Source organism: Eptesicus fuscus, chromosome 14, assembly GCF_027574615.1.
Source record: "Eptesicus fuscus isolate TK198812 chromosome 14, DD_ASM_mEF_20220401, whole genome shotgun sequence".
NCBI lineage: Eukaryota > Metazoa > Chordata > Mammalia > Chiroptera > Vespertilionidae > Eptesicus > Eptesicus fuscus.
The window spans coordinates 40,717,114-40,734,021 of record NC_072486.1 but is presented as its reverse complement, the minus strand read 5'-3'; the positions used below and the strand labels follow the sequence as shown (position 1 = coordinate 40,734,021).

Here is a 16,908-nt window from a genome sequence, read left to right as displayed (position 1 = left end):
GTGGGAAGGGAATCAGAACTCCCATTCGACTGCCATGACAATTTAGAGCCGATGATGCATGCATTTCGTTAGGGTTGTTTAGGTTTTCCTCCCTTTTTTGATAGAGTAAGTGTATACCAGAGATACAGTATGAAGTAGATAAGAATGATAAAATAATCTTAGTAATATATATTTAACGAAAAATATTTTGTGGCCTTTTTTAAATTGCAATTTTATGCTAGCCTGATTTGGGGTATTGATTAGTTGTGTTTTATGGGGGATAAAATAAATATAGGTCTTTGTGAAAAATATAAACAACTAGTTGGAATTTCGCTTTCTAAATTTTTCATTCCAGTAGCTGAGGTGGTATATTTCTTGTTACCTGAGAATATGTTCCCAAACTTGTATAAACTTTGGTCAATTAGTTTATCAGTCTATTTTTTACAGAACTACATACTACTTTCACTGTGAATATGGTTGAGGCAGTTGTAAAGGAGACTCTGTGCATATAGATTTCTTAAATCTAAATGTAGATATTGCTATTTTTTTCTTGGAAACATACACTTTATAAAGGTATAAAGTGGACATTAAAATAACACAGTTGTATAGGCTTTTGCTTTTTAAAAACAGCCTTTTGAGGTATAATCCACCTACCATACAACTTGCATGTTTAAAGTGTACAATGCTTTTTTTAGTATGTTCATGATGGTTTGTAACCTTCACCACATTAGAACATTTTTATCTCTTAAAGAAACCCTGTACCTATTAATAGACACTTCCCGTTTCTCTCCTTTATCCCCATACCCCTAGCCCTAAGCAAGCACTGAGTTACTCTGTCTCTATAAATTTGCCTATTCTGAACATCTTCTGTAATAAAGAGCTATTATGCAAATAGTCATCACGCCATCATGCCGTAACTGCTCAGACACTCAACACTGGGGAGAGAGGAATGGGGACCAGCCAGGCTGCAGCCCGGGAGACAAGCTGCCCACCCCGCGGTCCCAGGCGCCAGCGGCTGCGCCTGCACCTGGGCCTGTGGCCTGGGAGAGGAACAAGCTGCCCGCCTCACGATCCCGGGCACCAGCGGCTGGGGCTGCGGCCCAGGAGAAGGATAAGCCACCCGCCCTGCGGTCCTGGGCTCTTGCGTCTGCACCTGCAGCCCGGGAGAGGGACAAGCCGCCCGCCCCACAGTCCCGTGTGCCTGCGGCTGTGGCCAGGTGAAGTAGCCCACCCACGGTCCCCTGCGGCTGCGGCTGGCCTGGGCGAAGCCGGCCTGGGTCCTGGGTGCCTGCGGCCGGCCAGAGGGAGGGAAGCCCAGGTCCCGGGTGCCTGCGGCCGGCTGGAGGAGCGAATTCTGGGTCCCAGGTGTGGGGCAAGGTAGAGGCGGTTAGGGGTGATCAGGCCAGCAGAGGAGCAATTAGGGGCGATCAGGCAGGCAGGCAGAGGGGTTAGGGGCAATCAGGCAGGCAGGCAGGCAAGCAGTTGGGAGCCAGCAGTCCTGGATTGTGAGAGGGATGTCCGACTAAACGGGCAGTTGGACATCCCTCAAGGGGTTCCAGATTGGAGAGGGTACAGGCTGGACTGAGGGACAACCCCACTCCGTGCACGAATTTCGTGCACTGGGCCTCTAGTATACCTAGAAGTGGAATTGGGTCATATGGTAACTTTAAATTCAAACTTTTTAGGAACTGCAAGATATTCCAAAAGAGTAGTGTCACATTAAACCTTGCTGTGACGTATGAGGGTTCCAACTTCTTCATCCTTGACAGTGGTGTCTCATCACTGATTTCCATTTCCCAAATGACTGATGATATTGAACATCTTTTCATGTGCTTATTGGTCATTTGTATATCTTCTTTGGAGAAATGTCTATTTTAGTCCTTTTAAAAATTTTAAATGGGTTTGTTTTTTATTATTGTGAGAGTTCTTTTTATATTCTAGATACAAGTCCCTTATAAGTTGTATGATTTGCAGATATTTTCTTCCATTCTGTGGGCTATCTTTACTTTCTTTTTTTTAAAAATATTTTTATTGATTTCAGGGAGGAAGGGAGATGAGAGAGAAATAGAAACATCAGTGATGAGAGAGAATCATTGATTGGCTGCCCCCCACTTGGGATCAGGCCCACAAACTGGGTATGTGCCCTGACTGGGAATTGAACCATGGCCTCCTAGTTCACAGGAGGTAATGTTTTCAAGGGTGATCCACAGAGGCCAGGAAGTCTTTCTTGATGATGCCCTTTGAAGCACAAAAGTTCATAATTTTGATCAAATCTAGTTTTGTTTCTTTATTTTTAATTTTTATATTTTTAAATATATCTTTATTGATGTCAGAAAGGAAGGCAAAGGGAGGGAGAAATAAAAACATCAATGATGAGAGAGAGAATCATTGATCCTCTGCCGCATGCATGCCCCCTACTGGGGATCGAGCCCACAACCCAGGCATGTTCCCAGAACAGGAATCGAACCATGACCTCCTGGTTCATGGATCAACCCTCAACCACTGAGCCAAGCTGGCTGGACTAGTTTATACCTTTTTAAATTGCTCATGCTTTTAGTGTCATAGCTAACATTGTCTAACCTGTAAAGTGATGAAAATTTACTTATGTGTTTTTTTTCCTGCAAGGTTTATAGTTTCTCTTCCTTTATTTAGGTCTTGAACTAATTTTGAATCAGTATGTGTGTGTGCTTAGTTGGTTGGAGCATGGACCTGATGAGCCAAGGTTTCAGGTGTCAACCAGTGAATGCGTGGATGGGTGGAGCAGGAGGTCAATGTTTGTTTCCCTCTCTCTCTCTCTCTCTCTCTCTCTCTCTCTCTCTCTCTTCCTCCCCCTCCTTCTCTCTCCACCTCCCCCTTCTCTCTCAGGTCAATAAATATATTTTAAAAAAACCAATTCAGTGGATATAGATATAGACATAGACATAGACATAGACATAGACATAGATACAGATATAGATACAGATATAGATATAGATATAGATATAGATATAGATAGATATAGATATAGATATAGATATAGATATAGATATAGATATAGATATAGATATATGGTAGGGTTACAACTTTAGTTTTTTGCATACTGATAAGCATTTTTCCCAGTACAGATGAAAAGATTAGTCTTTCACCATTTAATTGTGTTGGCACCTTGTAAAAAATATTTGTGGGTTCTCCTGCTATGACGTCTTAAATGCTTTTAGTAATTCTTACATAAGATAACTTCTTAAAGATTGATTAAATATATTTTATAAGTACGTACTTGGTAAGATAACCTGTCATCTCTTGGTTTTTAAACGGTTGATATTTAATCAGGCTTTGAAGTACTATAGAAGCTCCCAGAAACCACTTTGAAGAAGCCAGCCTTAAAGATGGTGTGGCATTGTTCTCTCGCATACATCTTCCCTAATACAGATTTACTTGCGTTTCTCCTGTGCGGTAGGCAGTAACAAGGATGGATGGGATGAACAAAAATCGGTGATTGGGATTATAACATTTGACATTACATTGTATTGAATCTTACTAGGATGAATTGAGTGATTTGAGAGTTGACGATAACTGATGTGAAGCAGATTAGTAGCAGAAGCCTTGGAAAAAATAATTATCACTGGTGTGACCAGGCGTCTCCGATTTCTAAGGCCAAGCTTTTCCTTTGGTATCGGTGGATCTGAAGGGGTTAGAGTAGTGCTATCCAGAGTATAGTGTGAGCCTCCAGAGTGTTCTAGTAGCCACAATAATAAAAGTAAAAAGAATCAGGTGAATTAAAATTTAACAAGATATTCTATTATATCTAGAACATTATTTTAACATAATACATATGAAATTATTAATAATTTTGCATTTTTTCTTAGAAATTCAGTACACATTTTATAGTTAGAGACTATCTCAGTTGGGACTAGCCACATTTCAATTGCTCAGTACCCACATGTGGCCAGTGGCTACTGTATTGGACAGCACAGTTCTAGATGTTTTGATATAATAACCAGTTGAAATATTACATCAGCATTACTCAACTTCCTGTGCACTTCAAGGTACCCTGACTCATCCCTTTGACTTGATACATGAGGCTTTGAGGGGAGCTTTTTCCTGACTGTTCAATGTGGCACTCACTGGTGGGAAAAGTGCCTGCTCGCTGAGACAAGAGGGTCTGGGAATTTTGTTAAGCAACACGGGCAACTCACTAAATGGGTAAAGAATAATATTACTTTACTAATCCTCACATGAGGATTTTTTCCATTGCTTTTCAGAGAGGGGGAGGGTGGGAGGGAGGGAAGGAGAGAGAGAGAGAGAGAGAGAGAGAACATCGATGTGAGAGAGACATATTGACTGTTTGTCTCCAGCATGCACCCCAACCCAGGGCAAGGAGGGAATCTGAAACCCAGGTACTTGCCCTTGACCTGGAATGGAACCTGAGACCCTTTGGTGTGGAACCGACACTAACCATTGAGCAACAACCAGCCAGGGCCTACTTTTACATGGATGTTTCCCTTTCTCTCTCCTTCTCTCTGTTTCTGTCTCCAAAAAATCAGTAAGAACATATTTTTTAAAAACCTACAAATAGAAAACACTACTAGTGTGCCGGTTCTCAAATGGGCATGATTTTGCCCGGGTGAATTGGTCAGTGCTGGGACACATTTTTGATGGTGACAACTGGGGGGTGGGGGGTGTGTGCTACTGATGTGGGATGCTGATAGCATCTTACAGTGTACGAAACAGCCCCATAATGATGAAGTATGTGGCCCACATGTTGGTAGTGTTGAGCAAATATGCCCCGCACTGGTAGGTAGAGCAAGGCCCTTCAGTTCTGCTTTCATTAGTTGTTACATGGTTTCTGCAGAGAATATAACATGTTTTCTTATTTTAAATTTAGAGTCTCTTCATCTTTTCATATAAAATTTTTTAGGACGAAATAGCCAGCCTTCAGAGTATTTCTGGCAGTCAGTTTGTCAGGTAGATAGATTCTGCCCACACCCCTGAAGGCCTGAAGGATATGTCTTCCCTCCTCTTCCCTCCGGGGAAGCGGGAAAGCTGTTGCTGGTCCTCTCCTGCTTCCCCTTCTCCAGGCCTCTCTCATGCCTGGATGTTCTACTTTCAGTTAAGGGCATGTCTGCTAAAAAGAGAGCAAGGATTTGCAAGGCTGCTAGAATGATGACTGTACTTCTTCTACAAGGTCTGCTGGAATTTGTGGTTGTGTTCTGGCAGTGATTTGGGTGTTTGGTTGTGATTATTCCTTTTCATTTCTCCGTCACTGGTTCAGGAGAGAAGGAAGGAGGGAGGGAGGGAGGGAGATTTTTACATTCATTAGTTGCTGCTTGTATGTGCCCTGATTGATGCTCTAACCAACTGAGTTACCTGGCCAGGCTGGCTTATAAACATTTTTTTGTTAGTATCTAGTCATACTTACCAGTATTGCCTTTAAGGTTACTAATGGGATGAAGATCCCACCCCTTCCTCATGACTGCTGGTGCCTCTGCTGCCTTCCCTCCTCCACCCCCACGTTGCCTGTGGCAGTTTGAGTTTTTGGTGGCAAGCCACATAAATGAACTGCAGCTAATTTAGGCTAAAGGCACTATAGTAAGGACTATTTAGAGACTTTTAGATTGGCAAGAATTTAGAGGTACACCTTAGAAAGGGGCAGCGGTCAGGGCAACTCCTCTGTTCTTGCCTCTTCCTACCAGCCCGGTATAAACTTGCACCCTATGACAGTCAACCTTCTCAAGGTTCCAGGGCTCAGGAGTGAACTTTGGTTCTGTGCCCTGGGCTGTGTACTACAGTGAGGACCTGAACCAGCCTTCCATTGTCCAGGGAGTAGCAGTGTCTCAAGATGAAAGGGAGCATGAGTATTGGACAGGCCAAAAAAATAGCAGTTGTCTACCCATCAGTGCCTAGGGCAGTGATGGCGAACCTATGACACCCGTGTCAGCACTGACATGCGTAGCCATTTTTGATGACACGCGGCCGCTGAGGCGGCCGCATGCCGAGGATGAAACATTTGCTGCTCCTGAGGATGAAACATTTGCGAAATAATGTTTTTTCCTCAAAGTGACACACTACCCGAGTTATGCTCAGTTTTTTGGCGAATTTTGACACACCAAGCTCAAAAGGTTGCCCATCACTGGCCTAGGGAGTTCCCCTTGCTCCCCATTTCACCCTACTGAAATGGCTCCTGGGAACACATCTGTCAGCCTGTCCCTCTATCCCCACACAGCTGTGGCCACCTCAGGGAGAGCAGTGGTGGTCCTATTGTTAGGGCAGCTTGCAGCTTACATGACAGATGTGCTTCTGGCATCCAGGTTGAGACTTCAGGTTCACATTTTCCCATTGGTACATGGTTAGAAATAGCAGTTAAATTTTATAGTAACTGAAAGCTTGATTTCATAGAAATGCGTTATGAATGCTTTCCTTTTACCATAAATAAATGTATTTAATATGTCCTTGAGTTATCCTAGATATCTGAATGTTTACAGCTCTAACCTCTCAAGCTTTCGTGTGTGTGTGTGTGTGTGTGTGTGTGTGTATAATAGGCTTGTTTATTTTTTGTAAAACAGTATACTATACGTCATTTAGGTGTTTTTTTTTGTGACAGAACCAGTTAGTACAGACTGTATTTGTATTTTATTGATAGTGGGCGTTTTCTTTAATTTCCAGTTTGGGCAGTGTTCTTGATAAACAAGGTTGATAGATAACTGAATTCCTTAATGAAAATAACCATATATCAGTTAGTCTATTTTAGTCACTTAAAAATATATACTTTTATTGATTCTAGAGAGGAAGGGAGAGGAAGAGAGAGATAGAAACATCAATGATGTGAGAGAATCATTGATTGGCTGCCTCCTGCACACCCCTACTTGGGATCTAGCCCACAACCTGGGCATGTGCCCTGACCGGAATGGAACCGTGACCTCCTGGTTCATAGGTTGATTCTCAACCACTGAGCCAAGTAGGCCAGGTTATTTTAGTCACCTTTTGTGAGTTAACCATACTCCTACTATTTCTGTGGGAAAAGAAACTCTGATTTTAAAATAATGGAAAATAAGCCCCTTTATAAGTTCAGGACTACTTTCACATGTCTTTTTATAATCTCTGTGGGATGTGTTTGTATATCATGGGGAGGTACTCTTTTATTTCACTTATATTTTATAATAATGTCATGAATTAAAAAATACTAAAGCTCTGGGTGAAAATGTGCCTTCAAGAATATGCCTTGGCTATTAAGGGTAGTCTTCCCTCCTGGCCTGTATGTTGAAACATTACTTGAATTCAGTTAAAATGGATGCAGTGACATTTCTCATCATTTCTTTTAAGTGTATGACAAGTTCTATTTTTTTCCATATTAAGAAACTTTCAAGAGTATCCACAATGCAAGATTTACTTCTAAGTAAATATGAATTTTCCTTCTGCTGTTTCAGGCCGGAGCCTCAACAGAAAGCTCCCTTAGTTCCTCCACCACCACCGCCACCGCCACCGCCACCTCTGCCAGACCCCACGCCTCCAGAGCCAGAGGAGGAGATCCTGGGTTCAGACGATGAGGAGCAGGAGGACCCCGCAGACTACTGCAAAGGTGCTGTGCTTGCCTTCCCACTGAGCCATCACATAATATGCTTTGGGGAATGGACAAGGGGGAGTTAATGATGCAGATTGCTTGATCTTTATTAAATTAGCCTCTTAGTGTCATTATTGTTTTGAATTCTTAGATCATTAAATATAGAATGATCCCAGAAAATGTAAGCAATAGCAGAAGGAAAATTGTAAGAGATAGAAAATATACATAATATGTACATACATAATCTGGGTATGTTCAGGAGGATTGGAATGTGGTCAGAGGATTAAAGATAGTATAAAGCAGGACAATTTAATATAAAAGCATAGTACTTATCCAAGAAGAACTTAGACAGTAGAAGGTACCAGGCTCCTGAGGGGAGCCAATGTAATTGTTGTTTACTGCATTTGGCTTTAACTTTTCTGGCTGCTAAGACTAACAAGGAACTGCTCCTTTGTCTGTATAGCATTGAATTACATAGTATTCATTGTCTGTGGAAAGAAAGCTTGCCCATTTGTTTATACAAACGGACTGTTTCCTGGCATTGTATTCAATGAAAAAGACATTCTGTAGGTTCTGCCATTGTGTGACATAGTGGGTTATGTTTTCAGCTATGTTTTCACAGAAGACATAAAAATTATTCTGTTGGAGTGCTCTTGTTGTGAGGATTCATAAAGACCAAGAGCATATAGTTAAGCTCCTACAAGGCAAGCATGTTGTGTGGCGAAAATTGAGAACAGTATGATCCAGACTAAATACTCTGTGTAGACAGGACTCTGAGAGTCCATGAGGAAGGGAAGTGGTTGTGTCCATTCAGCTGCCTCTTTGTTATTTAACTACTCTTTATTATTTAACTAGTCCTTTGGACTTTAATTCGCTCTAGTAGAAAATTATCACTATCTGGAATTCTGAGCTTCTAAACAGTCGATGAGACATTTATTTACTACAGATTAAGGAAAACGAAGTCATATTCTGTACAGCATAAGATTAGATGGCAGAAGATGCACACATTCAAGCCATAAAGCACTAATGAATCTTTGACTTTCTAATATGTTAGTATGAATCTATTTAGTGATTCCAGGCCATTTGTGTGTTGGTTAAGGAACAATGTACTTTTTAGATACCTGTTAAGAGGGAGAGAAAGTTACTGTTCTGCTTTGAACATTTAAGAACTAATCTTCCACTCAACCTCATTGTTCCACAGGTGTGGGTTTCTACACACAGAACCATTGTTGTCCTTAGAAAAGCGATTGCAGATCGTTAGCATTTGTATAAGTAGTGATTATGACCTTAAAGGTCTATACCATCTAATATGGAAAAGAAGGCATTGAGGTGAAAAGATGTTTCCTGTTAATCTTCATTTCTTGGTTCCAAAATTAAGTTGTTTGAAGACATTTGTCTTTTTTTTTTTTTAAATTTATTGATTAACGTATCACATATTTGTCCTCATCCTCCCATTCCCATCCCACACCCCTCCCCACACATGCCCCCACACCCCTGTTGCCCTTAACCGCTGGTTAGGCTCATATGCTTGCACACAAGTCCTTTGGTTGATCTCTCCCCTTTATCCCCACCCTTCCCTCCCCTCCCTCTGAGGCCCGACAGTCTGATCCATGCCTCCTTGTTTCTGGGTCTGTTCTTGTTCATCAGTCTATGTTGTTCATTATTTCCCCTAGATGAGTGAGATCATGTGCTATTAATAAATACACTTATAAGAACCGAAAATGAGACAAGCAATAATGGTTATGGTGACAGGCAAATGAATCAGTCTGTAGTGAGTTTCGTTCTGGGCCAACAGTTCTTTTGAGACCCAATTTCAATGTCCACCAGTTCCTTATGTGTACATGTCAGCACTGACATTTCAGTTCTGGATGGTGGACAAATGGTGGTAATGCAGGTCCGACTCTGTCTGGTTTGGTCCTGGGCAACCTGCAGTGATGCACAACTGCTAACTGCTAGTATGGCAAGGTGACGTCGGCGTCTTCCATCTCTGGACTGCTTCTCTTCTGTCTTCATGGCTGGAGTAGTCCTGTCGATTCCTCTCTGTTGCTGGAATCCACATGGTCTCGGAGTTGTTTTCTGAAAATATACAAACATATTCTCAACCAAAAGTTAATAAAGGAATATTTTCTATAAATTTGACTTGGGATCCTATTTCATTTTTTGCCCAAATGATTTTCTTCTGGCTTGTTTTGACACCTTGTGTGTTTTTCATGGGTGTCTTGCTTTTAGCCTTATAATTAATTTTCTAAAGTATTAATTTTCTAGATGTAATTTATTTACAGGATATTTTTCCTTACATGATATTCTTCTACTATCCCACCCTTTTTTGATTTAAATGTTAGGAAGCTTTTGAAAATTTTATAATGTAGTCTTGATGGCTTTTAAATTTTAATTTTTTGGACTATAATATTACTGTTTTAGGTTCATTACTTGGTGTGCAATTTTATCATGAGATGAAGTACCAATCAAAATTTTAGTTAACACTTTAGGAACACCTTTTTGTCCAGTACAATTAATTTTTCTAGCATATTTGCTTTTTTCAACTAGCCAATTTAAATTTGCCTGAAAACTTGACTACTATTTTACTGTCAAATTTATTACTCTAACAATAATCTTATTTTACCCTGTAAATATTAGTGGAAGGGATTATTTGCCTTCTTGAGTAGGTCCTGAGCATTCCTGGTGGTAGGCTGGATTTAGATATCATAAACCCACTTCCCCACACCATGGGTACAAGACAACCCAAACAATTCTTGTTGGAGTGAGAGGGCAGCTGCTGTCAGCCAAGTCTCTGTCGGTCTCCTGAGTCCTGATCTGAGCTGGGCATGGGAAGCACGAAGCAGCCATGGGGTCAGGAGACCTCCCTCAGAAGGGGCTAGGGTTCAGGCCCCAAGACAGTTGTCTTTTGATTTTGCTCCTTATGCAAAGCATTAGGGTGGCCTGTTGTAACTGTTTGTTATCTTAAGCACAAAGGCTTCACCATGTTGGAATGAGTACTGTTTGCTTCACAACCTGGTGGGAGATGAGTCAAGAGATGTAACTAGTACTTTGATCCTTTACCACCTCTGCAAATCAGCCCTGTGGATGCTCCAGACCGAAATACAGGGCTATGAATGAAGGATTCCACAATCAGACTGATTCTAGGTAACGTTCACTGAACTGTAAACATCTTGAGAGTATTAAAGTCACCCTCAGTAAGGCATGTTAGAGATGGTAAGGTTCTCTTCTTACACCGTATCTCACACATTCATGCTTCTCCCTAATTTTGTGACTAACTTGTTCCTCTAATCAACATTACAGGCAACAGATTCCATTCTCTGAATTTTGTGGTATCTATCCTATATAATAAAAGGGTAATATGCAAATTGACAGAACGGCCAAATGACCAGTAGCTATGATGCACCTGACCACCAGGGGGCAGGTGCTCAACACTGGAGCTGCCCCTTGGTGGTCAGTGTGCTCCCACAGGGGGAGCGCCACTCAGCCAGAAGCCCAGAAGCTGGGCTCATGGCTGGCAAGTGCAGCCCACTCCCCGGGCCTAAGCCGTCAGTTGGACATCCCCCGAGGGCTCCCGGAGTGTGAGAGGGCGCAGGCTGGGCTGAGGGGACCCTTGCCACAGCCCGACCCCGAGTGCACGAATCTCGTGCAGCGGGCCTCTAGTATCCTATCTGATAAGGATGGAATATGCTAATTGACTGCCACGCCCTCAAAGATGGCGGCGCCCACAGCCACAAGATGGGCACCCAGTCCCTTCAGCCCTGTTGGGGCAGCAGGCATGCGGCATGGCCGGGTCCAGCTGCTCTGCGCACCTGCCTCTGGAGTCCCCAGTCCCATCAGCCCCCCAGCTGCCCAGGGCCGGCCCGAGGTGCAGGCAAGCCTCAGATGGCAGCTGCCCAGCCACCCATGGCTGCCCGAGGCTCAGGTGACCAGGGCCGGCCGAGGCTTGCACTGCCAGTAGTGGCAGCAGCAGAGGTGTGATGGGGGCATTGCCTTCCCCTGATTACCGGGTTGCCTCCCACCCCTGAGGGCTCCTGGACTGTGAGAGGGGGCAGGCTGGGCTGAGGAACCCCCACTCCAGTGCATGAATTTTCATGCACTGGGCCTCTAGTATATATATATAAATGGCTAATGTGCTAAGTGTCCAACCATATGACTGGTTGCTATGACACGCACTGACCACCAAGATGCTCAACATAGGAGCTGCTGAGCTGCAGTGACTTGGCAGTGGAGGTGACGCACCCTGAAACCAGAGAGGAAGGAACCCGGTTTCTCGCAGGGCTGTGCGATTCCACCTTTGGCCGTGGGTTATGCTGTTGCTGGGCTACTCTCGGTCCCGAATCTGGTTTACTGCACACTTGCGTTTGTGTTCCACAGCCTGTATGACAGCAACTTTGCAGAGTGCCCTCTTGCACTCCAGGACCACATGGGGGATGTCAGAGAGCCGGTTTCGGCTCTGTCCCTGTTGGCCAGGCTGAGGGTCCCCACCTGCCATAAGGACCCAGCTCACTCCGCAGAGGCCCTTCAAGTGGCCAGCTGGGGAGGGACCTCGGGAGGTTGGCTCCAGGGCATGTCCAGCCTGTCTCACCCAGTCCCGCCCCACCGGCCACCTTTCCTTTCAATGTGCACAAATCTGTGCACCAGGTCACTAGTAGACCATAATAGTTTGTCTAAGATAATGAACATAAATGCATTCAAGGAGTCCATGGAATTGGGAATGTCTGGTATGAGAACTGTGGCCATCTTCCTCCTCCCCAATAGAATAGGTAACTTTCCCCCCTGAAACCAGTTGAGTTTAAGTTACCAACATGATGCTCTGTCACTACTGAGTACTTCAGTATATTTTGCCTACAATCAAGTACATTCTCCTTTGTAATCACAATACAACCATCAAGATCAGGAAGTTAGCACTGATATATTTCAACCATTTAATCCTCAGACTCTATTCAGGTTTTGCCAGTTGCCCTATATTGTCCTTGATATGAAACAGAACCCTTGGAAAGTCTCTCTTTTTTGTTGTTGTTGTTTCTTCATTCAGTTCCTAAGTCTTCTCTTGACTGTCACAACTGACATTTTTGAACATTGTAGGCCAAGTTATTATTTTGTATAATGTTTCTCAGTTTGGTATATAAAAAACTCTTTTCAGGTAGTGTATGGTTTTGATTTATACTATTACAGTTGATGTCAGTCACTCGTTATCTGATAGCTGGATATCTCCACCCTAAAATTACTCTTTCCCCTGGTAATTAATGAGAATTTTGCCACGAGTTACTTTGAGGCTATGTTAATATCCTCTCATCAACAAGTTTACTTTCTTCTTTCTCTCCTTCTATCTCATTCTTCTGGTCCATCTCTCTGTCTTTCTGTCTATCTCAGATGGACTCTTTCATGGATTCCCCCCAGCCCCCGCAATGAGTTATAATCAGTTATTTTCCTTTTCCTTATTTGGCTTGATGTGTAGATTCCCCCCAATTTGGCCATTAGGAATCCCTTCAAGTTGGTTCTGTGTCTTTTTGAAATGTCCATAATGTTGTTTGAACACTTTATTACTTTTAAATACAATCTTGAATTTTCCCAACTCCAGCCCTGGAATCAGATCTTTTCCCAAAGAACCCCTTTTAGTAGAGAATAATGTGTATATATATATAAAAGCCTAAGTGACCATCGCAACCAAAACAACCGAACGGATGACTGAACAGGCTGTGTGGGGCGACCAGGCCGGCAGGGGGGTTAGTGAGGGCCGACCAAATGACTGAGCCGCAGGTTGCGTGGGGGAACCAGGCCGGCAGGGGGGGCAGTGAGGGGCGACCAGGCTGGCAGAGGGGGACAGTGAGGGGCAACCAGGCTGCTGGGGAGGGGACAGTAAGGGGTGATCAGGCAGGCAGGCAGGTGAGCAGTTAGGAGCCAGTGGTCCTAGATTGTGAGAGGGATGTCCGAGGGGTCCCAGATTGGAGAGGGTACAGGCTGGGCTGAGGGGACCTCCCCCCCCCCACCCACACACACACACACGAATTTCGTGCTCCGGGCTTCTAGTATTTAGTGTAATACTAAATGCAAAGCATTAGGGTGGCCTGTGGGAACTGTTTGTTGTCTTAGGCACAAATTACATGTGATTATTACTATTGGGGTGTCATTGCTTCCAGATCTCTTAGGGTGAGGGATACACACCATTTATGTTTATATGTATTTTTCTATATTTATTTTGTTTTTATTTATGTATATATTAAAATCCATGAGCTTAATCTGACATCTCTAATTCTACTCTAATACCAGAGGATTCAGCCCAGTTTTCTCCCTTTCAGTATTTGTAGTTTCTTTCTTTGACAGTAAGTCACTAGGCTCTCATTTTCCTCATTATGTTTACTGATTGGATTAGTTTCTTTGTATATAATGAGCCACCTGTTGCTGCCACTGCCATGTTGGGCATCTTCCCCTTTCCACCTCACCAAGCTGTGCTCAGACATGCTTTGTTGCTTGGCCCTGTTTAATGGCTGTAGACTGAATTGTTCAGGAAAGGGGAAGGGGCGGGATGGCCTTCACAGTTTAGGGGTGTGTTTTACTTGTCTCTTGAGATGTCTTACCTGTCTTGCCTGCCACTTTATCTGGTCTCCTTGACCTCATTTCTGGAGAACCTTTGCCCCACCAGCCACTTCTCAGTACTCCCAAAGTAAAAAACAACAAAACACACCATTTCTTTTTTAAAAATATATTTTTATTGATTTCAGAGAGGAAGGGAGAGGGATAGAGAGGTAGAAAGAAACATCAATGATGAGAGAGAATCACTGATCGGCTGCCTCCTGCATGCCCCGCACTGGGAATTGAGCCTGCAACCCAGGCATGTGCTCTGACTGGGAATCAAACGGGTGACCTCTTGGTTCCTGGGTAAATGCTCAACCGCTGAGCCATGCCGGCCAGGCCACACCATATTTTATCTCTTTAAAAAAGAAATATTTGTTTATCATGGGAAATATAGGTATGTTGGGGGCGGAGGATGGAATCCCAGGCCCACCAGTAGCTGCAGAAAGCATTTGGGGCACTGCTATCTGAATCATCTGTGACCAACTAATCGCATTTAATTTTTTACCTCTTTATCTTTACAAGTCTCTTCCCTTCAAAACTTGTGAAACCTCAGGCATTTTAACAAAAAGGCCACTATTTAGAGTTCTAATATTGCTAAAGGTTGTTTGTTGCTTCTTTCTACTTGCCTTGGCTTACCCTTTGGCGTGGAACTCTTCCTTTCTTCATAGCCAGCTAGTTCTGCCCATCTTCTCTTTGGCTCTCCCACTGAATCCAGGAGGATTGAGGACTTTGGTGTCTAAGAGAACTGGGTTCAAAACTGGCTCCCAACTCTGTATCCTTGGACTAGTTCCTTGCCCTCTGGGCTTTAGTTGCTTCATCTATGATGTAACCTCTTTAATATAATGTACAAGAACATCCTACCACCTAAGATTTTATAAAGAATAAAATAAGACAAATATGTAAGTTTGTGGCATACTACCTGATGCATAGAAGATTTTTAAGAAATAGGAAGTTTACTTTTTTCTGTGTTGTTTTTGTTCCATTCTCCTCTCAGCTTTGTTCCCATCTGTACTTTGATGCTACACCCGTTCATGCTTGCTTTCTTCATGGTCTAACTGCCTTGCTTGTGATGGGTTTGTTTCCCCGAGCCTCTGAAAGATAAAGCGCTGTCAGCATTGCTTTCCTCCCTTCTTGTGTTATTTCCTTAGAATGGCCTTCTTTAACCCCTAATCCCACGTGAAGTGGGCTCCTCCCTTTATCACTCAAATTAGTATCTACCACAACACCCCATGTATAATTATATATTTTTGTGTTCATTAGTGATTTCTGCCCCAGTCTGAAAGATTCCCCGTGGTCACGGGCTGTGTATTTTGTTAACCCCACTGCATTTGAACTATCTACAGTGCAATAAGTGTTTTTCACGGGATGAAAGAATTGTCTCTAGAAGTAAGCCACAACTGAGGGATGGGTAGTGCTGATCCTGCCTGTGTGTCTGGAGGGCATGTCAGGTGAGGAGGTTGATATGCCATGAAGAACACAAATCAGAATACAGATCCTTTGTTTCTGCCTTAAAATCATCCATAATGCTCCAGATTTCTAATATATTATACATGTTTAAGTGGACTATAGTTATTTCTTTCAAAATTTAGGTACATCTTCTTCAAAACATAACAGAAGCAGTATAAATGTTCGCACACTGACTGTCTGAATTTTAGCAACTCAAAATGTAATGTTCTCTTTGGCCTTGTCTTTAGAATCTCTGACTTACTACTATTTTATAGCTTACTTTTTTTTATTTTTAAGAAAAAGTAATACACCTTTGCAAGGTTGTCTACGCAACAGTGTTATGCCCTTCACGTGTTTTATGTAGTCTTTTATGTTAGTTCTTTTTGATCCGAAACAGATAACCTTTATTCATTCATAATTATTTCCCTTAAAACCACTGCTGATGTACACATACTTAATTTATTATGTTGCATGTATTTTTAAAATTAATTGGCTTAATTTGTCTTCCTTGAAGCCTTAAGAAGAAACTTTATGTGAACAAAGTTATAGATGCTCTTGAATTAATAAGGCCTCATTACATTTCTTTCATGGAGACTGAGGAGATTCTGACCCCTGTTGGTGGTCAGAATTGCTTTTGCCTCGGGTATTGATGGATTAGTTTTGATTGCATGACAGTTGAACTCTGAGGCTTTACTGTGTGTGAAGCCTTGGAAGTTACCAAAGGAGTTAGAAAGGTAACTGAGAAACAGTCCCTACTTTCTGGGCGCTCCTGGCCTCATGACTTTGCCACTAGCATATGAACTACTTAATGGCAGAGCCTTTCCCCCCTGGATCCAGTACCTGGATAGGACAGACAGTCTGCAGCCTCTTGAATGGTGACTGGATTAAGAAATTATTTAAAGATATTGCTACCACAAATGTCTGCGATTTTGCTGCCTTATGGCTTCTTCTAAGACCGATACAGCTCCTAGGGCAACGGAAACTAAGGAGAAAATAAACAAATGGGACTACATCAAAATAAAAAGCTTCTGCACAGCAAAAAGAAACCATCAACAAAACAACAAGAGAGCCCTCTCAGTGGGAGAACATATTTGCCAATGCTATCTCAGATAACGGTTTAATCTCCAAAATTTATAGGGAATTCATGCAATTTAACAAAAGGAAGATAAATAATCCAACCAAAAAATGGGCAAAGGACCTAGATAGATGCTTTTCCAAGAGGACATACAAAAGGCCAAGAGACACATGAAAACATGCTCAAAGTCACTAATCATCCAAGAGATGCAAATCAAAACGACAATGAGGTACCATCTCACACCTGTCAGAATGGCTATCATCAACAAATCAACAAATGACAAGTACTGGAGAGG

General features: G+C 42.7%; 1 protein-coding gene across 3 annotated transcripts in view; it reads left to right on the top strand.

Annotated features, from left to right (window-relative positions):
* SRPK2 (SRSF protein kinase 2) overlaps positions 1–16,908 on the top strand; it is a 100,902-nt gene that overhangs the window by 13,594 nt on the left and 70,400 nt on the right. For all 3 annotated transcript variants that reach the window (XR_008558166.1, XM_054726557.1, XM_054726556.1), the window contains exon 2: positions 7,383–7,534. Coding sequence is in view for 2 of the 3 variants with exons in the window: in XM_054726557.1 (XP_054582532.1) it covers positions 7,383–7,534 (152 nt within the window). In the remaining variant the exon portion in view is untranslated. The remainder of the gene's footprint in view (positions 1–7,382; positions 7,535–16,908) is intronic.